At 44.4% G+C, this 23946-nt stretch overlaps 1 protein-coding gene across 15 annotated transcripts in view; it reads left to right on the top strand.

Annotated features, from left to right (window-relative positions):
* Positions 1 to 14664, top strand: part of dlg3 (discs, large homolog 3 (Drosophila)) — a 1021949-nt gene extending 1007285 nt beyond the window's left edge. For 11 of the 15 annotated variants that reach the window (XM_072505485.1, XM_072505481.1, XM_072505482.1 and 8 more), the window contains one exon: positions 9110 to 14664. In XM_072505485.1, the coding sequence (XP_072361586.1) occupies positions 9110 to 9149 (40 nt within the window). In that variant the 3' untranslated portion in view covers positions 9150 to 14664. The remainder of the gene's footprint in view (positions 1 to 9109) is intronic. The other 4 variants (XM_072505490.1, XM_072505489.1, XM_072505492.1 and 1 more) reach the window with 1 other exon arrangement.
* The last annotated feature ends 9282 nt before the right edge of the window (positions 14665 to 23946 follow it).

Genomic DNA, 23946 nt, shown 5'->3' with positions numbered 1-23946 from the left:
GCTCGGGCGGTGGCTCGGAACGCTGACAATGAACCACCGTTTGGGGAGTGCCCCAAAGCGGTGAAACAGAAAATAACCTAGACACTGCTGCGGGGTTCGGGTAGCAGACAACCCGTCCCTGGCCATTCAAGCGGTGGTAAATCTGGTAGAAGAGATTCATACTACCTGGGTTTTCCTCAGTTTGGCCTTTAACTAAATTAAGTGTATCTCCCGATAACCTACGTTCTAGCTGTACTTCCCTTCTCACACGCCCCGTCCTTTCTCTCTAGTCCCTCTCTCTTTCTCATAGCCTCTTCCTACGCTCTCCTGGCGGCCTGATGTTACCTTTATTGCACCAATCTTAACACATCCAAAATCAAATTTACATGTATTCCAAAAACAAGGCAATGTCCATATAATGTTCCCTTCCCATCGCCGGGACCGGTGCAATTGCTTCATGACTCCTGCATTCTCCTTAACTTTGACGACCTTCCATGAGTCGATACCATGTCTTCGTATATGGGGGCAGCGAAGAACATCACCCTTGCATAGGTGATGTATCCTTGTAGATTGGTTGGGGTTACAAATATAGATAATATTCCCCTTTTCTATGTCCGTCGCCAATAACACTCCAAGCGAGGTGAGGCCAAATGTCACACAGACGGTGCGTCGCCACCCCATCATGCTCGAGAAGGGAGGCAGGTTAATTTGTCCAAGAAAATGAGGCCCGTTATCAGAACTCAACTGAGCTGGTCTACTGTACCGGGGAATGATTTCCCGCATCAGAAGTTTAACCACAGTAGCAGCTTTATTATCGGTAGTCGGATACGCCTCAAGCCATCTGCTGAACCCATCCACAATGACCAAAACATATTTATAACATTGACACCTTTCCAACTCAATGTAATCCATTTGGAGCGTCTCAAAGGGACCACTGGGCAACGGGGTTTGCCCCATCCCACAAGGGATACCTTTTCCGGTGTTATATTGCTGACAAATCAAACACCGATTACTGATACTCTGGGCCAACCCCTGCATTTTAGGGTGCCACCAAGTGTCCAGCAACAAATCACTAGTCCCCCGAGCCCCACAATGAGTTGCAAAGTGTACACATTCGATGACCCATAAAGCCAGTACATCAGACATACAAGTCTGATGTGCTGGCGTGGTCCATAAAGAGGAAACAGAATCATATGTACAACCTAACCGTTTCCACATTTGTTTATCACTCTCAGGAGCGTCCTCCTGTAACCTTATGACGTCTTGGATGGTTGGCATCGACTTGTCAGAAGCAGACATATTTATAGTAGATCGTTTAGTCTGACTTAACATTTTAGGCACCATCACTTGCTGAATTTGCGCGGCTGTCTGCGCTGCACAATCTGCTTGTTCAATACCAACGTCAACTGGGGTCTTACCATTTGTGTGGGCAGCGCATTTAATAACGGAAATCTGTGCGGGCATAAGAAGGGCCTGCAGTAAGTCATTAACTAAACCCCGGTGGGATATTTGACCACACATAATCATGTCAGGTTGTTCTGACGAAATGTCACTCAAATCGCCCCTTATTGTGGTAGTTTCCTGAATCAAGGCTAAACAGTCATGGCCAGGTGCGTCTTCATGGACAGGGGGACCACTAAGAAAACAGGCTGGATTGATAGTGGTACAGTGTTTAAATGTCAGACGTGGATTGTTCAAAAGGTATACCTCATACCTATTCTGACGAGCTGCGGTAAGATGCTGAGTCTGCAGTTGCCTCAGTAGTGCGATGACCGAGTGGGAGCTATACACCGTAATATCCTGTTGGAGGATGAGAGCATGTAACGGCTATGCGATGGCATTGATTGAACGTAAATCCTGTACTAATCGGTACTGGTCTGGTTTGGCTGGTTTAGGCACAGCAAGTATGGGGGTGTTACATTCTGATTGGCAAGGGACCAAAATACCCTGTTGCAACAGCTCTTGAATTAATTTGTCTATAGACGGAGCAGCTTGGGATTTCAGGGGGTATTGCCGAATGGAAGGTAGCTTTACATGATCCTTAATCGTTACCTTTATAGGTGTAACATTTGTCTTTCCCACTTGTGATGGGTATTTCGCCCAGACCTGTGGATTGACATATTCCAAAACATCATGTCCCCAGTGATCCTGCAGTCGAGTGTTAATTGTTTCAGGGACCTCAAAATATTTTATGGCAGTGCCGTCTGGCATGACTTGAAGTGCGTACTCTGTTGGATCCGAATGATCCACTGCCCTCCTTACCATTTGCCCCAGATCCCTGGCATGGTACTGGTCGTGGACCTGACGTGTAATATGAGGGCTTACCGAAGCTGACTGTGGCCATAAATGTGGTGGTATTGTAACAAAATCGGCTTTACCTTCTTTTCCCGTGACTGTGGCTGTAACCTTGACTGGCCATTCGGTCCCAATTAATGGCCGGTATTTGTCCTCCAACTCCCTGTTTTGTCCAGTTCTGTCATAGGCCAGGGTAACATGATGCAGTGAATGTTCAATGTCTAACGTCCACCACTGGGGGGTGATAGAAATATAGCACTGTTGTCTCATCCTCCATGATTTAACCGTTACCCCCTCGTCTCCGCACTCTAGCTGTAGCTGGAAGATACACAGTAAATCTCGGGCCAATAAGTTACAGTCCAATCCAGTAGTCACTACAAACTGATGATCTGCAGACTTATTCTCGTAAGTGACTGTCACAGGTTCAGAAATAGGATACTCACACACCTGTCCTTGGAACCCCGACAATTGCTGCGTGTGGTCGGATAGTGGTAGTCGAAGTTCTGATTGCACAGAAGACATGGCTGCTCCAGTGTCGATTACAAATGAGTGATGTTGATCTCCTATCTGCAGAGAGATAATAGGTTCCCTGTCCGATTGGAGAGTCCTTATGACTAAATTAGCTAGTCAATCCTGTGTTGGGAAAGGGTTTGCCTGGGAGAAGTCAGTGTATCTCGTCTGTCTTCCCCTTGGTGGGTACCCCCTCCTTCTGCTGCCTGTCTTTTAAAGGGGCATTCCTGTTGCCAGTGATCTGCACGGCCGCAATTAAAACATGCATTGCTCCCTCTATATCTGCCCCGTCCTCTTCTCCCAGTAGACCAATGGCCCCTCAGAGGGGGCGGCGGTTGTAAAGCTGTTGATGCATACGGTGGGCCATAAAAAGGAGCTGAGGGTCCCTTTGGGTGGGTTTGGTATCCTCCCCCTCGCTGATCCACCCACCCAAAGTCACAATATTGGGGCTCCTGCTGGTAAACTACCATTTCTGCCGCTTGTTGGGGTCGCAGATCATCCTTTTTCATTACATACTCAGTCTTAACCTTTGTAACAGCCTCCTTCCTGGCCTACACCCTCCTTCCAATAAAATCTGACTGCCCTTGCCATCTGGGAAGGGTCGTTCTCTGTCCAATTCATGTTATTACATTTCACAGCAGTAGCCACAGAAGGTGGTAGGCAATGCATTAACATAGCACAATATTGAGGGGAATTCTGACCATTTTGATATGGCAAGTCGCCTGACTGCCCACAGTAGATTTCATTAAAACGCTCCAGAAATTCCTCTGGCTCTTCAGTCTTCTTAGGTTTTAGGTCTAAGATAGCAGAAATATTTATGGGCTTTTGAAATGTGCTATTCAACGCATTCAGGATCTGTGTCCGCCTATCATCGTCTAACGCATGGGCTTGCTGAAGTGCGGCGTGGCTAGCATAATTCAAGTGATTGGTATCTTCCTAATCGGCAACTGTCTCCGAGTCTCACCAGGGGGTACTCTAGCTATTTCCTCTGGTTCTTCCAAGACTTCGACGTCCCTCCCTGTCACTAGAGGGAGTTCTTTCTCTTCAAAATCATCTGTTGCAGCTCCCTTTGTTCTGAAATTTGCGGTTTCCCCTTGGTTTGGAGGGATTTAGGTGGTATGCTTAATTGTTTTTGGTTAGGATCAAGCCCTTCACTCGCTGTCCGAGATCTGGTCCTAGAGCTAACTGGGCTTGCGGAACAGAGCTCCTCTTTCTCTACTGATCGTGAAGATGGTAAATCAGGACCCACACTATCACCCAAAAGGGCTGGAGTTACTGGCATGATTGGAATCTGGGAAGCAGTGACTGGATATCAATTATTATACTCTGGTGGTTCTGGAATTAGTGCAGACAATGCTACAGGTGCAGTCAGAACTTTTAGTGACTTTTCTAAATTATTGAATTTATCATTTTCTGTCAATTCAAGGCCAGCCATTGAACTACGTAGCTCATCTTTTGTTTGACCCGTGCCTTTCCTGTCTCTACTTGCGCGTTTTGTTTTGTTTTTCTTGGCAAAACGATTGAAAAGGTTCTAACAGTGTTTTTATTTAAAACTTAAAAATGTTTGAAAATTCAAATTGAATTACTGCAACTTGCAAGCTTAGCTCTGATCTCAACTCAGAACTAAATTTACGATTTGCTTAACACAAACTTGTATAACATTTACAACTTAATTAATTCTTTATCTTAACAATTTTTCTTTTAACAAGTTTTTCTTACATTCACAAAAATGTTGGCAAAGTCAACTATCATCTCCAGATTTACACTTTTTAAAATGGTGTCAGTGATCTTCTTTAAGTTTCTATTAATTCACAAATAAAATGAGATAAACATTATTTCAAGTAAGTAAAACTTAAGATTCTGGCAATTTCAATCAATTGCTTTCGAAAATAATAACTTTTATCAAAGAGGTGGAGAAACCCACTGGTTTCCTTTAATTAATTCAAAACGTAACTTTGCTGGAGTTCACTGACTCAAAGGAAAGGTATCCGATTACACTACAGGCTGCTGCTGTTATCTCAAGGCCTGAGTGAGAAGCACAGTCTGTCGTCTTTAACTTTGGCTGCTGCTGTTAACCCTTTGAGAGACTTCCGCTTCAACCAATATGCAGCATTCCCCACAATCTCAACTAGTCCTCAGAACTGCGCCCTTCGCCACCACAGTCCAAGGGTACAATTTTAGCTTAATCTACTATATATTTAAAACACTCACACATGGAATTGAATCATCTTCAGATTTAAAAACAGTTATACTGGACTGAACCTTCACTACTGAAGTCCCATCAACCCTTAAACACATATACTGGACTGAACCTCCACTACTGAAGTCTCATCAGCCCTTAAACACATATACTGGACTGAACCTCCACTACTGAAGTCTCATCAGCCCTTAAACACATATACTGGACTGAACCTCCACTACCGAAGTCCCATCAGCCATAAAAACACTTATACTTGGAATTGAATCATCATTTTAGATGTCCCATCAACCCAAAAACCTAACCCAAGCCAATTCAACAATATGAAATCCCATCAATTAAATTTCTAATCCCCAGACTGACCTTTGATTTCGTCGAGACGATTTTTCCGTACCAACCGCGAGTGACCAGACTAATCAGACGATAAGAAGAGGGGAAAAAGCAATGCGCGGTGATTTTCCAGCTATACATTGTGGGCCCCTTCTTCCCACTCTCCCTGTTCATAATCAGTCTAATTCTGATTTCGCAGTTGGTCAGAACCGTCTTGAGAAATCCCGGGTTTCGGCACCAATTGACAAATCCCAAATTTCTTTACCCGTCAGTCTGGCCTCAATAAAAGTCGAGATGGATTTGCAGGTACAGCATTAGTTATTTTATTTAGCTTGCAAGCTTGTTTCATTTCACAGAAGCATAGGACACATCTAGTCTCCTACATCCCGGAAAGCGAATGAACAAAGAGACAAAGGGATCTCTGCAAATCAATTCAAATGGTATCAGGTTTCACATACACGATTCCCATAGGTCAGCCTATACTCCTCCTGATCTAGTCAGACATTCTGATTGGCTCACTTCCAATCCCTTCCTCTGGCCCCTATTACCCAGCATCCTTTTCTCCTCCTATGGTGGACACACCTCTTCCTGCTTTGCCATGCGGTCTGAAATCCTTTGTCTGAACTCACCAGAATGAGACTGGCCTATCTCTACATTACAGTAACTAATATCTCGAAAGTAACTATTTTATATCACATTCGTCAGTGGCACACCATTATTGCTTACCTCTAATGCGACAAGTGAGCCTGCTTCGTCCTTATGATCGCACTTGCTTTGTCATTCAATTTATTATGCTAAGGACTTCAGTTGATGATTTAAATTCTCACTGCATCTTTTGAAAAAAATCAACTGGTTGGTCCTCGAACTTGCCATGTCTTCAAATGCCTTTGAGGTGTTGAGAATTTTATACTTTCAATAAACAAAGAAAAGTACAGCACAGGAACAGGCTCTAGTCCTCTACCCTAACTTTAAAAAAAAACTTCTGCCCTTACTTGGGTCCGTTTCCCTCTATTTCTTCCCTATTCATGCATCCATCCAGATGCCTCTTCAATGTTGCTAATCTGCCTGCTTCCACCACATCCTCTGGAAGCACGTTCCGGGCACCCACCACTCTCTGCGTGAAAAACTTACCCACACATCACCCGTAAACTTTCCCCCTCTCATCTTGAACCTGTGCCCCCTTGTAATTGACACTTCCATCCTTAGAAAAAGCCTCACTATCCCCCCTGTCTATGCCTCTCATAATTTTGCTGACCCCTATCAGGTCTCCCCTCAGCCTCCATCTTTCCAATGAAAACAATCCTAATTTATTCAACCTCTCCTCATAGCCAACACCCTCGACCAGGCAACATCCTGTTGAACCTTCTTTGCACTCTCTCCAAAACTTCCACATCCTTCTGATAATGTGGTGACCAGAACTGCACGCATTACTCCAAATGCCTAACCAAGGTTTTATGTAGCTGCAACATGACTTCCCAACTCTTATATTCAATTCCCCACTAGAAGGCAAGCATGTCTCATGGGGAGTTGGTGGCGTAGTGGTATTGTCACTGGATGAGTAAACCAGAGAGCCAGATTAATGCTCTGGGGACCCAGGTTCAAATCCACTGCAGATGGTGAAATTTGAATTCAATAAAAAAATATCTGGAATTAAAAGCCTAATGATGACCATGAAACCATTGTCCATTGTCATAAAAACCCATCTAGTTCATTCACTAATGTCCTTTAGGGAAGGAAATCTGGCCTACAGGCCCACTGCAATGTGGTTGAGAAAACTGCCTCCCTCAAGGGCAATTAGGGATGGACAATAAATGCTGGCACAGCCTACGACACCCCCATCCCATGACCTCCAGTCCTGCTGAGCCCTGCGGTTTTCCTCTGCCTGCTCTTACTCTGCGCTATGTTTATCTCAGTCTCTACACTTACTGGCCTGCTGTTCCGGTTCCCATCCCGTGCCACACTAGTTTAACCCATCACGAACAGCACTAGCAAAATTCTCGCCCAAGATATTGGTGCCCCTCTAGTTCAGGTGCAACCCGTTATTCTTGTACAGGTTCCATCTTCCCCAGAAGACATCCCAGTGATCCATATGTCTAAAGTCCTCCCTCCTGCACAAACTATTTAGCCACGTGTTCAACTGTACGAGCTCTCTGTTCCAAGCCTTACTAACACATGATATGGGGAGTAAGCCTGAGATTACTACCCCAGAGGTCCTGCTTTTTAGCTCCTGACCTAACTCCCTGAATTGCCTTTTCAGGACCACTTGCCTCTTCCTGCCTATGCTATTAGTACCAAGCTGGACAATGACACCTCTGTCTGTTCACCCTCCTGTTTCAGGATGCCCTGTAGCCATTTAGAGACATCCAGGACCCTGGCACCAGGGAGCCAACACACCATCCTAGACTCCCATTTGCGGCCACAGAAACGCCTGGCTGTGCCCCAGACTATCAAGTTTCCCACTACGATCACTTGCTTGGACTTGGCTCAATCCTGCTCTACAGCAGAACCAATTGTGCTGCCACAGGCCTGGTTGCTGCTGGTAACTTCCCCTGAGAAGCTATTCCCCTCCAACAATATCCAAAATGGTATACCTGTTTGAGAAGGGAATTCATTCACCAGTACTCCCTGCATATAACATACCTGGGCTTTGCATCCTAATTTGGCAAAATTGACAATGCCATACCTCAAGAAATCATCTTTCTCCTGCTTTGTTCCCGATTTCAGTTTCTTCTAAACTGTTTGTTCACCAGAGACCCTGGAACTCTGGATACAGCTCACACCAGCACTGCTTTGTCCTGCTTTGGACTCTACTGAGAAGCTGTCTCCGGCAGATTCAATTGTGAGATCCTGGCCTGTTTGTATCTCTGGCCCTCTCTTCCTTTCTTACAAAATGATCCATCTTCAGTTCTTCACACAGTCCTGTTCCTTACATGCAACTGTAAAACGAAGGAATCTCTCCTCTGTGATTTTGCGCCCAGAGCATGTAACGTCAGTGTACCTGCTCTCTGTGCGTGACCTGCTCTTTTGGGCGGGAAGACTCCCATCGATTTTTTTTAAAAATCTGGACCTGGCATAGCATGTTGATAACAGGAGGAGGCGGTCTGCCTGGCTGAGCTCTGGGCCTGTGCACTGCTAGATCCGTCTGAGAGGGTAGCATTCACAGGAAGCCCAGCATTCTTGAAAACCGGTGTTGTTGGGCACGACTTCCGGCAATGGGGAACACCGCGACCGATCGCTCTGCGACCCTCCCAATAGCCGCCTCTGACACATGGAAGTTTGAAATGACTGTCCTAGAGGGAATTCCCAGGCATCATTGGAGAACCCTCTAAATGCGACGCTGGGGAGCAAGGAAGTTATGGGCCCATGTCTACATTGAAATAATGTTAGAGTGGTAGTTTTAGGAACAACAAATTAGTACTACACCTGTAAAGGATAGACAGTGAAATAGTGTAGTAACAACAAATTAGTAGTACACCTGTAAAGGATAGATAGTGAAATAGTCTAGTAGACTTAAAGTCCTGTTTTTGTTTTGGCATTGTTACGCTCCCTTTTGTTCATTTATTTAATTCTATTTGTTCTGTTGCGTGACTCAACTTTTAAAAAAAAACATTTGTTCACTTCTTATTAATATGTTTAACCATCTCTTTGCTCACTTTTATTGTTGAAATCTGAAAGGTCAACTGTTCTCTCCACTGCTGATTTGATTTGATGTGTGTTATGCAATTGCTGTATTTGTTGCAAGCTTCCAATAATTGCAGTATTTTGCTTATAAAGGAGTAATGTTTTTCTTTTTCACAGCCATTGTACAGGGAGATTCATTAGAGGAGATCTACAATAAAATTAAACAGGTCATTGAAGAACAATCCGGTCCCTACATCTGGATCCCTTCATCTGAAAAACTCTAAACATGGCTTGATGTTTAGAGAGAAGATATTATTGGGAGTAGGGGGGAGGGAAATCCTCCTTTTAAGATATGTTGCATATCAAGTTTTATCTTTCTCATTATGTTATGAATCCTCACCGTTGCTGTGGCTGTTTCCATTTTGCATGGTTTTTATGGAATTCCATCAAAGACATGGAAATGCACACCCAAGTATTTTACAGAACATCTTCAGGAAACAGGACCAGGATTGGTAATGACTTTGTACATTTGTATTACCTGAAGATCAGCTTGGAGAGTTTCATATCGACTAAGCGGTGGTTTGAAAGAACCAGTGTTCACAGGGGATTTCTGTTGGTACCATTCCTTAAAAAGGATCTTTCTGAAATTTCCTAATGCAGGTGGGTTTGAAAGGAGAAGAGAAAACCACTATTCTTCTGTGATTACACATAGCAGTGCTTTTAAAGACATGTACGAAATTCCTCAACTCAGGAGGAGATGAAGAGAATGAAAATCAGAAAACAATTTTAAATCATGATTATGGTACTGTAGATGAAAATATAAAAAGAATTTTCAACGTATTAAATTGCACATTGTTTTACACATGAAAACATGGTTGTCTGCATGGACATTTTACATTTTTTTGCTGTTTAAAAAAAAAAGTGATTCCAATAAGAACTGAGCAGATGAATGGTAAAGAATGTGTAAATTGCTCAGATTGATGCTGTTCACATGTTGCTTTGTATGAATGAAATGTTAGAAATGTATTTTAATGTCTTTGCCTAAATGCCCCATTTCTTCCTTTCAGTGAAATCGATCATTCTCCTTTGAACAATTGGATTTAATTTGAATTTGTAGTGGTCAGGAAACCTACTTTAACTATATCACTACACAACTAAAATGCTTTTATATAGAAAATCACAAATCGGATCTCTCTAGCTTGTTGATATACAATACACAAATACGCATCCTTTCATGTACTTAAATAAGCCATTGTTAACAGTACACCCTCCTAATTAAGGAGCTAAGATAGTAGCTGCATTTTCTGTTTAGTCCTCTCAATGAAAGTAAAACAACCTAATAGAATGAGGAAGATGTATGTTGTACCCTTGAAACTCCGTTACTAACTCAGCCAGTTGTTCGACCTACAAAGCATGGGGCACTAGAATGGTTCAACACTCTTAAAAGGCAGTATTCATGTTTTCTTGAATCAATATGTAAATTGAATTGAATGAATTTGTGCAAGCCTTTGCAGTGATGTGACAATTTTTACTCTTTTACAAAGAGTTATGGATCTTTTACGTGAGGGAACAGGTAGCAGGGGACAGAAAACAGGGGTTTATTTGTTAGCGGTAAAGACATGGATTTTGAGATGCAGGATGTAAATTTTGAAATATATCCAAACCACATGGATATGGTGCATCTTTAGACATGAGTGATAATTGCTTTTAAATAGATACATAAACATGAACAGAGGTTATAAATAGCTCTGCAGCTACTACACTTCCCCCTGCAAGAGGTTAGTCTGTTCATCTTTGGAGCATAATTTTCATTATCTGCGCATTGACCCTGGTTTAACAATTTAAATCAGTGATCATTGCCGTAGTCCATAAGATATTGCATGTAAAATCAATTTATACATATTTTTAGTGTAAATAGTCAAGCTGCAACTTTGATCAACAAGGAAGTTATCAAGTAGGTATTCCCCACAAGATGACTGTGTCAACACATAAGTGCAGTTATCCCTGGCCTTTTTCTATAGACAACTGTATTATATAATGCTGTTACCTATTACACTACATTACAAAATGTTATTTTCTAATGCTAATTGGAAGAGTATAGAATAACAACAAAACGGAGCGATAGTAAACATTGTTGAATGGATTGAGGGTTAGACAGGAAGCCTTTCCCATCTTCCTATTTATTTAGTCCAACTCTCATTTACTCAGTCTTAAAGATGTTGATTCAGAGACCAGTGTGTAGTAAATGATTATGTCCCTACAATTTTGGGCAGAAAGGGAGACCAAGTGCCTATGTTGTAACACTGAAGACCATTCTTGCATTGCATTCATTTCCCCTCTGTACTGTGGCATAGCAGTACCTTTTCAATGCTCCACTTTGTAGTTGGGTTTTACTTCCTCCCAGTTTATGCAAATTACAGGAAATGGACTTTATATTTCACGCTGCGATTTTTCAATTTAACTTTTTTTTAACTCTCAGGGTTTCCAATGGAGTAACTGATAATTGGCCCAAGCTCTGTAAATAATTTCACTGGTAGGGTGGGGCTTGTGCGCCTGTTAACTCGGCCAAGTCATTGTACATTTAGTAATAGCAGGGAGATCAGATTGGAAAACTGACTTCCATTTCATGAGTGGAAAGATTATGCTTGGCAAGATATTGCAGATGGTCTCTACTCCTAATCATTTTCCCTGTATTATTTTTGTAAAGTAAATATTTAACTTTCATCCATCACAAAAACTAGTCTTTTATAACTTCCTCCCAAAGTAGCAACCAAGCAGCAATATTGAAATGGACTAATATTTTAATCCATATTCAGTGATTGCTTCCAGATTTTTACAAGGTATGCCTTCATACTTGCTCAATAATACTAACTGATAATTTCTGCCCATGATCAATGAAGTCCTACATGTAGTGAGCATGCAAAATACGCCAGATAACATGCTGCAGTGAAATGTTTTCCATTTTGCACAAAGAAAAGTAAATTGACAGTGTTTGTTGACACAACATAAGGTTTTGAAAATAAGAAGTCGGAAAGGGTCCTCAATTTTTACACTCTATTCTATCCGATTATTTATTGAGCTCCTTTTGTGATCCCTCTATATTTATTTCCCATGGTGATCAGTTACCATCGATTCCTCCCAATGATTCTGATAAATTTGTTCATTGTTTGAGTATCTCTATTTTGAAATTTGTGACATTGAAGCCCAAATTTCATTTTTTTGCCATATTAACCTATTTACACAAATCATTAAGTGTTCCAAATACATTATAGTCTACCTGCATATTACAGGTCATGCTGTAATACACTGTTGACTTGCTTTTGGGCAAGATTCAATCTGTGAATTGCCAAAAATTCCAGTTAGTAATTTCAGTGGCAGTTGCTTCTCCTGCAACCCTCCCACTCACATATGCAATGTGCAGCTAGTCTGTTAAAGGATCACCAAGGCCTAGAAATTACACTGTGCTTTGTTTGAAATTACTTTGTCCCATTGTTTTAACAAAAGTATTAACCTGTTTATTTTTGAAGTAATGTTGCAGCGTAATTTCGAAGATAAAATGTTCTGTATAACTGATGGCCTCCTCCACTCAGAATCATAGAATCCTTACAATGCAGAAGGAGGCCATTCAGCCCATTGAGTCTGCACTGACCCTCCGAAAGACCACCTTACTGAGGCCCAATCTCCCGCCCTATCCCAGTAACCTCATCTAACCTTTGGACACTGAGAGTAAATTATAGCATGGCCAATCCACCTAACCTGCACATCTTTAGACATGGGGAGAATGTGCAAACTCCACACAGACAGTCACCAGTGTGAGACAGCAGTGCTAACCACTGCTCCTGGTCACCCATTGAAGAGGATCATTTTGTTGTACATGCACAGATATAAATGCATAAAGGAAGATCATAAATTTCACCTACTAGGCCAGGAATGCATTTGAACATGTAGGGCAGAGCAGTCTTCGGAAAAACATAAGGAAATTAAATAACTATTAGAGCGACAAAATTTAAACTAAATAAAGCATCAAGATAATGGGAGGGCTTTTCAGTTGATTTTACTTTGAGCAATATAGTGACAGATGGGAAGGAAATTCAGTCTTTAAAGAGCAAAGGCTGGAATTTCTATGCTAGAGCATTCTTATTACAAAGTGCTATGTATTCAAAAAAATTAAAGGGTAAAGAAAATGTTTTCTAACTGACATCGAGACATTTTTATGTGAATCACACACTAAAGTACAATCTGTAGAAAATCTATTTTAAGTTTGAGGCAGTTGTAAGTATTCAGAGTGATATTTTAAAATGTTTTAACTGTCTTGCTTAAGCACTGTGTTTCTCTTTTAAATTGAGGAAATATTAGCATTTAATTATCATTAGACCAATACATTGGGACCAGAGTATATTTGGAAAACTTCCATTAAAAACTATTTTCATAGTCTGTAGCTTTTTAAAAAAAAAATGGCTGGACATTCATCTAATTTCTGTCATCTTCGCTTAGTAGTTCTAGCCAGCTAATATTAAATACAAGTGATTCAAAGGGCTAAATTCTGCGCAGTCACAGTATCTATGAGCCGATTTTCAAATATAAAAGATGGAGATTTTGGAGGAAAAAAAAGGAATCATTGAATTCTTAGTGATGAAATGCTTAAGAATATGATAATCTGATTTCTTATCATTTAGAAATATAGCCTACACAGAACACCCCTAAATGACACATTTCTGTTGCTCTGATCTGTGTGCAGCAATGCTGCTGTTTAGTTTGTAAATTGTGTGGAATATTGTACTGGGATTGTTATATAAACTGTTGAATTCTGTACCAGGATAATTCGGGTCCAACTGAAATTGGCATACAGTGAGCATGCAAATTCATTGAATGTAGACTCTCATGCTGTTGGGAATAATAGAAGAGGAAAAACACACGGAGTCCTAAGTTTTATTCAATGCTTTTTCATTACTGTGTGTAGACCAACAGGGATCACCAAGGGCCTGAAAGTACAATGTAAAAAACATAGTACCTATATTAGTAACACCTCTTTTCTCAGTAACTGTGATATTTTACTTACCTTTGGTACTATTGTAATGAAAATTCACTTATCATTCAGGTACAAACACATTATTAGCTTTTATTTTATAGGTATATGAATACTCAAATAATGGATTGGTATATGACATACACACAGAGTTGTTTTTGCTATGCTCAGATCAGAAATATGAAAGATAGCTACATTAAAATCATACCTGTAAGTCATTGTGGGATCACATTACTGTTGTGTTCATTTTTGTGCCAAGCAGAGTAAAGGCTGCCAAGAACAAGTAGACTACAGCTTTGGGCCATAAGCATTGCATATTCTGTTTAAGGAAATGTAGTTGTGGTTGGGAACTTACTGTGGTAGATTAGTTATCCTGATGCAGCCATCCTTCCCTGCAGTTCAGCAGTTACATGTAAATGGACTGATTTTTTTTCTCTTTTTAAAATTTAATTTGGGGATTGGTCTTTTGCAATCCAGGAAGTGTAGTAAGAAGCCTCCTGGTTACAAATGTGTTAAGCGTTTGTTATACACATTTAATGCATAACATTTCCCGGATTACATTATATGGATTACCTTTAGGCTTCCAAATGTTGAAACAGTGGCAAATCAAAGGAATAAGAAGTTTTATTCTGTTTACTTAAAAAAAAATATTGGCTCTGGATACAAAAATAAAATCTGTTTAATTTAATTAAAATCAAGATAAATTGTTGCTGTCTCTACTTTCAAAACATCCCAAAATTAACAATGCAGCATTTAATTATGGTTGTTACTTAAAAATATAAAAGCAACCTTCTTATTTTCCCCTCTTCCTCACCCAAGTCACAAGCCATTACCTTGCTGAATAAAAAGAAACAATCAGCAGTTGGAAGTGTCCAACCTGCTGGCTGTGGGCTTATAGGCAACCCAACCCTCAGTTAGTGCCCTGGCGATTCAGTGCTGTATGGGCTTTTACTTTTTATTTACTGGCTAATCCTATTTGAATTTTTGAAGCTTTTAATTTTATGAAATGCCATCTTAGTGCTGTTGTCTAATTGGTGGATAAATCCCGCAAGTCTCAAGTGCAACCTGAGGTCAATGCACCTCATCTTCTGCAAAGTTCTCAGTTTCTCGGTTCTTTTACTACCTGCCTATATAAAATACCTTGGGATGTTTTAAAAAGATAAATAATTGATTTATTGAAAAATCATCTCGGCGGTAGGTGCCAAATTGTGATGATGATACAAGTAATCATAATTCATAACATTGTTATAGACAATTAAAATAAAGTATAATTGCATGATTAAACAATTCAGTACACAAATAACTACAGTATGTTGCAAAATGAAGGTTTCCTTGACTTTCAGAATAAAAATGAAAAGTCTACTACACTCTGCATTATGTATTGAAGCCCATGGATCATGGCCAGAATTTTCCGGTCATTGGGATTCTCTTTTCTCCCTGGCAGCGCATCCCCGCCTACGGATTTCCTGGCGAAAGAATCCCGCTGCAAGCGAACGGCATGTTGGCGAGAAACACACGGCAGGGGGACCAGAGAATCCAGCCGTGGTCATCAATGATGAACACAAGGCTTCCTTTTTCCTGTTTGAGATCCTTTCACCATTTTCTCATAGAAAGGATTTTGTGGCAGTGTCTTTATTTTAGCAAACATTTTCCTAAAAGAGGTTAATTTACCAAGATCCCCTCCCCCCCCCCCCCCCCCCAACTTCAAAGGCACTTAATCTCCATTCAGAAAAATGGGAGGGAGCTCTTTAACAGAGTCAGTAAAGCAGGAAAAAACTGCAAAGAGAGTAAACCATCATCCTGTGCCTTTGAGTTGAGCTGATACGGATAACATGCAAATTGTTATATATTAAAAACACAAACAAACTGGGTTATCCATTGTGTAAAGATGCACTTTTAGAGACATCATCAGTCAACAATGGATTTATTTACAAGGATCTACAAGGGCATTATCATGTCTGCAGTTGATTCTGCTTAAGAGAATTCCACCCCCTGAGGCGATTCCCCACTCTGAGTCCCGATAGGTCACCCCAGCCAGATGACCCGTTATCTGCTGTGCTGCCCTTAAAGAGACAAACACTACACATCGAATCGCAATGGGCACGATTCTCCGGCCTCGTTACGCTCTCACTCAAGCAAAACGAGGCCGGTGAATAGCAGGAGGGGACCAAAACGAGAACTGCCGCAAACAGTTTGCGATGCAACCGGCCTGCTCCTGTAGGCGAAACCACAATTAATGAGAGCCACCCCATTTCCAATGGCCTCCCATCATTCAGCGGCCTCCCCAGCAAGTAGTCACGCTGGCGCCAATTAGTACTCCTTTGAAAAACGTCAACCTGGCGGAAGGACTTTTGTGGGGAGCCGAAGAGGTACGTGCCATCTTTGCTCAGAGGCAAAGAGCCTGGGGTGCTGGGCTTGCCACGTCAGTGCTCGGTGTGGGACCCTCCGCAGGGGTGGGCCACCATTGGGAGGATGCGCTGGGGTGGGGGGGGAAACAAATGCTCACGGCACCACAATGCCAACCCCTGGACCCATGTGTTTCGGTTCCTGGGGCAACCCTTGTCCCTACCCGTCTGCCCCAAAGACTATCCATAACCCCCACTGACTGCTGAGGCCTCTGGCTGCGCGGCTGAAGGCTATTGCTAATAGGGAATTGGCAATCATGGTTAAATGAGCAGTTCACAGATGCCAAGTGGATTCCCGTGGGTAAACAGGCCATGCAGCATGTGGGAGTCATTGCCTAGTATCCTGTGCTTGAACACCGGGAGGCGGAACCACACACGCAGCAGCCAACATCCGAACACCCATGAGATGGGTCACAGCTCTGGGGACATGAGCACGGAGGGTGGGTGCCATGGGGAGGGGGCGATGTCATGAGAAATGGGCCAAGGGTTCGGAGGTAAGTTCGTATTGCGGAAGAAAATGACGGGTATCATATTGGTTGTGCACAAAGGTGTTTATTGTGTTTGACAATTCCCAAAACTCCCGATGGTGTTGCCCCTCCCTCACCCCCGCCCCGGGTGCCCTCAGTGATCCCCGATGTGCTTTGCCCTCCTAGCTCTACCACTACGTCTAGGTGTGTCCCCAGGATGCACAGCAGAGGTGGAGGCAGCCAGCTGCTTATCTCGCCCATGGCCTTCGATGTCCCTGGCGGGCGTCCTCTGAGGCCGGAGGCCCTGGCTCACTTGTCAGCGGCACAAGTACAGCCGTGCCACCCTGTCCTGTGTGCTGGTTGTGAGACATGGCCTTATCAAAGGGGTGGAACTCGTGGGAGCTGGTGGCCATCAACGCCACTCCATGGGACGGGTCTGGGTAGGCACCTAGAGCCCCCTCCTCCCAGTCGATGCCCATAGGGCCCTTGGGTACACCCTGGGATGGAGGGGCAGCTGGTTTGAGCCCCGACTGCCCCTTGATCATCTGGCTTTGCCAGCCTTGGCGGTTCCCCATGATTTGCCGTGATTGGGACAGTGATGCTCCTCAGTGATTGGGATATGCTCGGCAATGCCCACCTGCGACTGGGACAAGCTCTGTAGCGCCTCAGCGATGCCCATCTGACAGTGGGACATGTCCCGCAGAACCTCATCAAGGTCAGCCTGGTACTGGGTCACATCCCCCAGTGAGGTGGATATTCTGCCTAGACCCTCCGTCATGGCAGTCACCAACTGCGTAACGCCTTGGACACCTTCACCAATGGTGCTGATGTCATACACCCGGCTCTCCACTGCGATCGCCACCCTAGCACTGTTGGCTTCGGTGTCACGTATTGCCAGAGGCAACTCCTGCGGGACTCCTCCAAGCAGCTATGGACCTGCTGGAGTGTCGCTGACATCTCCCTCTGAACGTCCCGGATGCTCCCTAATGTCTCCATCAGCTCCGGGTAACCATTTTAGGCTCAGCATCAGGCTGGGACCTGCTGGGTCCTGGGATCCAGCAGCCCTCCGACTACTGTCTCACCTGGAGGTTCCTGCCTTCACCTGATGTACATGAACAGCAGTGTGGTGCTCACCAGATTGTGCACCTTCAGCCTGACCACTAACATTTCCCACCGGGATGTGTTTATCTGCACTGGTGGAGAGTGGGGATGACAGCTATGCCACGATTATCACGGTGGCATCCTTGGAGCTCTCAGAGGACGTCTCCTGGGAGGCTGGAGAGGGTGTCGTCCGGGATGGGCCGGTGCCATCAGCTGGATGACCTGCGGGAGAATGGACATGTGGTCAGTGGGAGGGATGGGCCAGTCAGTAAGACAATAACAACTCACTTTTGACAGGTCCACCGGGTGGAGGCCGGTGGTTCTCACCTCTGCAGTATCCGATGACCTCTCTGTCCTCAGCCACACCGGTCACCTCCAGGGCACGCTCCTCGAAGGAGGTGACGATTCTTATGACCGACATGCCACTGCCAGTCTGGGCCCTCTCCCGACGACTGTGGGAGAGCTTTTCCTGAGACGACACAGTGAGGGCATCATTAGCCACATGCGTGGTTCACAGTGATGTGTTAAGTAAGTTGGTTCAACGTTGACTGCAACTGGATGCAGTGAAACTAGACACAGGAGATGGCCCAACACTTTTTACTGAACTTCCTGATTGCTGTACATAGTCTGCTGTGAGTTGACACTCTATCAATCTAACTGATAACCTCCTACTGGCTTGACCAGACTAACTCTCTACCTCATGGTGATAGTGCTCACTGGCTTGTGCACTCTTACTATCTCAGTAGCTGTGTACTGTAGAGAGAGAGTCTTAATGCCCTGTGTGCTTTATAGTGGTGGTGTCCTGTCTGGTGATTGGTTATGTGTCGTGTGTGTTCATTGGTTATCCTGTGTGTCAATCACTGCCTGTCTGCATCTCATTATATACATGAGTGGATATTATGACACACAGTTGTGGGGGGGTTAAAGGAGGAGGGGTGGAGGTAAGTTGGGGTGTTGAGGGGAGGGGGTTATGCTGTCTACTCACTCGTGCTGCCTGGTTTAGGTCATTGACCTTCTTCCCGCACTGGAGGCCAGTCCTCCTGCTCACACTCCCAGCGCTCACAGCCTTTGGCTGACTCTCCGGGACCCTCGGGGGAAACAGGACAATCATCCTGGCCTCCACAGCATGTTGCAGCGTCCCCGAATCTTGGGGCTCTCTCCTCGGCACCATTTTTGCAACTTGGCTGAGCAAGTGCTGCTTAAGCGCTGCTCATAATTGTTAGCGGGGGGGTGGGGGGGGCTGGCGAGTGCAGTGCCCGTGCGTCAGTTGGCAAGCCTTCATTTGTGGCGAGAAGCCAGTGAGGCCTCGTTGAGTGGACCAATTAACGTTGAATAGCATTGCCGGCCACGCTGGGCCAAGCACCGAGAAGCTCGTGGCAACACCCACTCGCTACCACAATTGTTAGAAACCTTTCCGGAGAATCGCACCCAGTGTGTCCTACCTACCCAATAGCTTGTTCATATTTCAACTGGAAACCTTTTTAAAGCTCAAAGAATTCCGTGACAATATTCCACAGTAATAATACAATGGTTAGTGTCATGTGGATGCTTTCCCGTGCTTTATGAAATCGTATTTAGTGATTGTGCTGGAGAAAATCTTGGGATGGCAACATTGAATGAACAGTTCAGGAAAGCACGCTAGAAGCAGCATCAGGCAAATAAAGATGAGACATTAACTTAAGGGAGGTAAAAAGAAATTACATGCACGTCAACAGCAGGTGCAGCATGCAATAGAGCAAGCAATCCCATAACTTGTGGGCAGCATAGTGCCACAGTGGTTAGAACTGCTGCCTCACAGCGCCAGGGGCCCAGGTTCAATTGCGACCTTGGGTGACTGTGGAGCTTGCACCTCCCTGTGTCTGCGTGGGTTTCTTTCGGGTGCTCCGGTTTCCCTCCACAGTCCAATGATGTGCAGGTTAGGGGATTGACCACACAATTTCCCCTTAAGTTTCCAAAGATATGTACGTTAACCAGAGTTACGGAGATAGGGCGGGGGAGTGGACCTGGATAGGGTACTCTTTTGAAGGGTCGGTGCAGACCCGATGCGGCGAATGGGCTCCTTCTGCATTGTAGGGATTCTAACCAACAGATTAGATCAAAGCTCTACAGACCTGCGCATCACAAAAGAAACGGTGGTGGACAACTAAATAACTAACTGAAGGAAGAGGTTCCACAAACAGTGCCATCCTTAATGTTGGGGGTGCACAGCACAAGTGCAAAAAAGATTGATACATTTGCAATCAGCCAGAAGTGCTGAGTGTATGATCAAGCTCAGCCTTCTGTGATCCCTAGCATCACAGAAGTGAGTCTTCAGCCAATCTGACTCACTCCATGTGATATAAAGAAATGGTTGAAGGCAAGAGGTATTACAAAGTCCTGAGGTACTGAAGACTTACACTCCAGAACTAGTTGCAGCCCTAGCCAAGCTACTCTGTTACCGTTACAACACTGGCATTGACTCAACAATGGAAAATTGTCCAGGTATGCTCTGCCACAAACAGCAGGACAAATCCAATCTGACAAATTACCACCCATTCAAGGGAAGGATCGGACTATCAGGCTTGGAATAGTCTCTTTAGAATCGAGGTGGTGGAAATGCAACATCAATGGCATATTTCTCCAGAGTCTTTGAACCTGCTGGAATATGCCAATTACCAACGCCATCTTTAGACAGAAGGCAGAGAATAAAAACTCTTGGCTGCACCCAAGATCACTAGCATTAAATTGATTTTACCACTACCTGACAGAGCAACATAAAATATGTTATCACCAGGGTTAGAAGAGCGGAGTGCTTTACAGGCCAGAGGATGCCACACTCCAAGATGATATTTATTACATCACCGAAAAGACCAACATGTACTGTACTATTCCCCCCCCCCACCCCCCAGGAAAGCTGGATGTGCAGAAACTGGTATCCACAGAATGCTGGTAACTATTAAGACTCAGACTTGAGGAATGATTGTCTTCTAAAGAAAACTCAAGTGATTGTGTTGAAGTTACATGGACATTCTTCAAAAGAAAGTTCTGGAAGCTGCCAATTATGTTTTAGGAATACAGAAAATAAATAACTGAGGATGGTTCAATGAAAATTGTGTCAAATTAAGGACTGCAGAAAAAAAATGCAGCATATAAAGTATGATTGGGGAAACAAGAATACATCCGCTGCTAAAAAATCACTCCAGAACAGCAAAAGAAATCTCCAACAGAATCTGCATAGATTGCAGACCATGGTGGGACAAACAAGCCAGAGAGTTTCAAGTCTAAAAGGTCTGAAGACTGTGCAAGGTCCCCCCTCACATGGCTATTTATCTTGCTATTCATCTGTTCTCAAGAGCTGACAGAGAAATGCGCCAGACAGGACAATTATGTGAGTGCTGGGCTAAGCACTTTAAGGATGTGTTTAAAATGAAAAATGAAAATCGCTTATTGGCACAAGTAGGCTTCAAATGAAGTTACTGTGAAAAGCCCCTCGTCACCACATTCCGGCGCCTGTTTGGGGAGACTGGTATGGGAATCGAACTGTGCTGCTGGCCTGCCTTGATCTGCTTTAAAAGCCAGCGATTTAGCCCCGTGTGATAAACCAGTTTAACTGTCACTGTAAATAAGGTACCTATTGCTGATTTCTTCAGAGACTGTAAACTTTTTTAAAAAAAGGAATTTGAATCAGTTTTTAATTGATAAGACCACGTTTTAAATGTAAAATTGTTTATTGACAAAAGTAAAAGAGAAGGCACTTTTCCCACTAACACTATTCACAAACGCTTATACTTTAAACCAAAACCAAACTTTCTGGGCGTGGTTTAACAGAACAAGTTCCAAGTATCATTTTGACCGATGGAAGCCAACCCTGGGCCTGCCCCAGGGAGACGGCAGCGGTCTCCAGTTCCTCCAATTCCCCTCCTCCAGACATCAGCGCATCTCAAGCTTAGCAAGCAGAGCTGGGTGGCATGGCAACGCCTGAGGCACTGAAATTCGATCGGGACCCTCCGGTTCCAGGCCCCAGCCGAGGGGGCTGAGGAGGGGGTGAGCTCACGTAAAAGGCTCATCCTATGAGAAATGGGCGAGGATAAGGGCCTCCAGGCAAGTTGGACCACTGCCGCCGCCTGTCCTCATCCTCCTGCGGCTCCTCTCTGGGCTTGTCCATCATCCCTTACCAGTCTACCTCCTGCTCTTCCTCCTCGAGCATGTCGCCCCACTGCTGTGGCAGGTTGTGGAGGGCATAGCAAAACCACCACAACGCTTGAGACCCTCTGTCGGGTGTACTCGAGTGCATCACCAAAGCAGTCCAGGCATCAGAATCGCATTTTGGGCAGTCCGATGCACCGCTCAATGACATCACAGGTGGCAACATGGGCCTCGTTATATTAGATATCTGGCCTCTGAACTGGCGTCATCAGCCAGGACCTCAGCAGGTACCAGATATCCCTCAAGAGCTAACCCGTCATCCTGGGATGGTCCTCCTACCAGATATCCCCCAAGAGCTAACCCGTCACCCTGGGATGGTCCTCAAACACGCTGGGGATCTTGTTTGTCCCAGGATGTAACTGTTGTGTTCCCTGGGAAGCGTGCACACATGTGCATGATCCCGAGGTGGTAGTCGGACATGAGTTGAACATTCAGGGATTAGAACTCCTTCCTGTTAATCAAGGGCGCTCCCTCATGCCCAGGTGCGCAGAACGCGACATTAATTACCCCCTGGACGTAGGGCATACCGGCTACGGCATAGAATCCTGCAGCATGGTCATTTTGGTGGGCTTGGTCCAGCTCAAATTTTATATAGTCAGTTGCCCAGACATACAAGGCATCTGTGGCCTCACAGATGAACTTGTGAGCTGTAGCTTTGGAAAGGCTGCACAAGTCCTCGCTTGAGCCCTGGAAAGAACTGATGGCATAAAGAATCAGGGCTGTGGTGACCTTCACGGCTACCCAGATCTGGTGTCCTCATCCTCCTCCATGGGGTGCCAAATCCATGAGCATGTGGTACAGGTGCCGCGCTGTCGCTTTGTTGAGCCAAAGTCTGTGGCACATTATATCCATCCTCTCCTCGAAAGACCAGCGCCACCTTACACCGTGGGCCGTCGCTGGCGTCCCCCTCTGGGCTCCTCCTCGGCTTGATGGGCAGCCGGGTCTTCAGCGTATGCAATGGCCCCCTGCACATGGGGTGCTTTGGTCGAGAGGATATCCCCAGTTCTGATGCACAACTCCTGAGTGTTTGATTGTTGGCTGCTGCCTCTAGAATTCAGGCAAAGTGTTCAGGTTTCAAGATTTGATTGAAATTCATTAGAACAATCATCGTCTGAGACCGTACCCATGAGAATGCACTTAAGAGCTGTGAAGTGCTCACATAACTAACAAGGCCAATTTCTTACTATCAATAGCCTTCAGTTGTGAAGCTAGAGGCTTCTCACAATCAGAGGGAGTTAAAGGGACTGTCAGCATATAACCAAGAACAGAACTCGGTCATGGAAGTGTCTCGTAGGACAGACAGGCAGCAGCTGTAGTTGCCCCTTTTATGGGTATCCACAATATTTAAAGATGGCTTGAAGGCCTCACATATGGAAATACCCTCAACCCCACCCCTCCCAGCGGCGACCCCGACCAAGCCCAACCCCTCCTGTGGAGTCCTCCCGAGCACTGGGGTGGGCAGCTTCAGTGCCCTTGAGCTGCTTGCCTGAAAATGGAAATGGCTTATCACCTCCTCAATTCCCCCCCCCCCCAGCAGCTATTGTGCCAGCTTAGTGTTTTTTAAAAAAAGAGTACGAAACAATGCCCGCGTGATTTCTTGCTGGGGAGCCAGTTAATTCTCGGGAGGCCGTAACATTTGACTTCAATCTCGCTAATGAAATGGAAATTGATGCAAATTGGGGCGATGAAATAGTCACCATATTTGGGCATGATCCGGAACTCACCATCGGAAGCAGACACGTTAGATGGCAAACTGTTTGCACCCAGTGTGGATTTCAATTTTGCCCTTTCCCACTATTTAACTAGCGTGCCAGATCCACGATTGGCGCA

This window comes from Scyliorhinus torazame, chromosome 5, assembly GCF_047496885.1.
Source record: "Scyliorhinus torazame isolate Kashiwa2021f chromosome 5, sScyTor2.1, whole genome shotgun sequence".
Classification (NCBI taxonomy): domain Eukaryota; kingdom Metazoa; phylum Chordata; class Chondrichthyes; order Carcharhiniformes; family Scyliorhinidae; genus Scyliorhinus; species Scyliorhinus torazame.
Note: the sequence above shows the minus strand (reverse complement) of the source record. Positions and strands in the feature narration are given on the sequence as shown.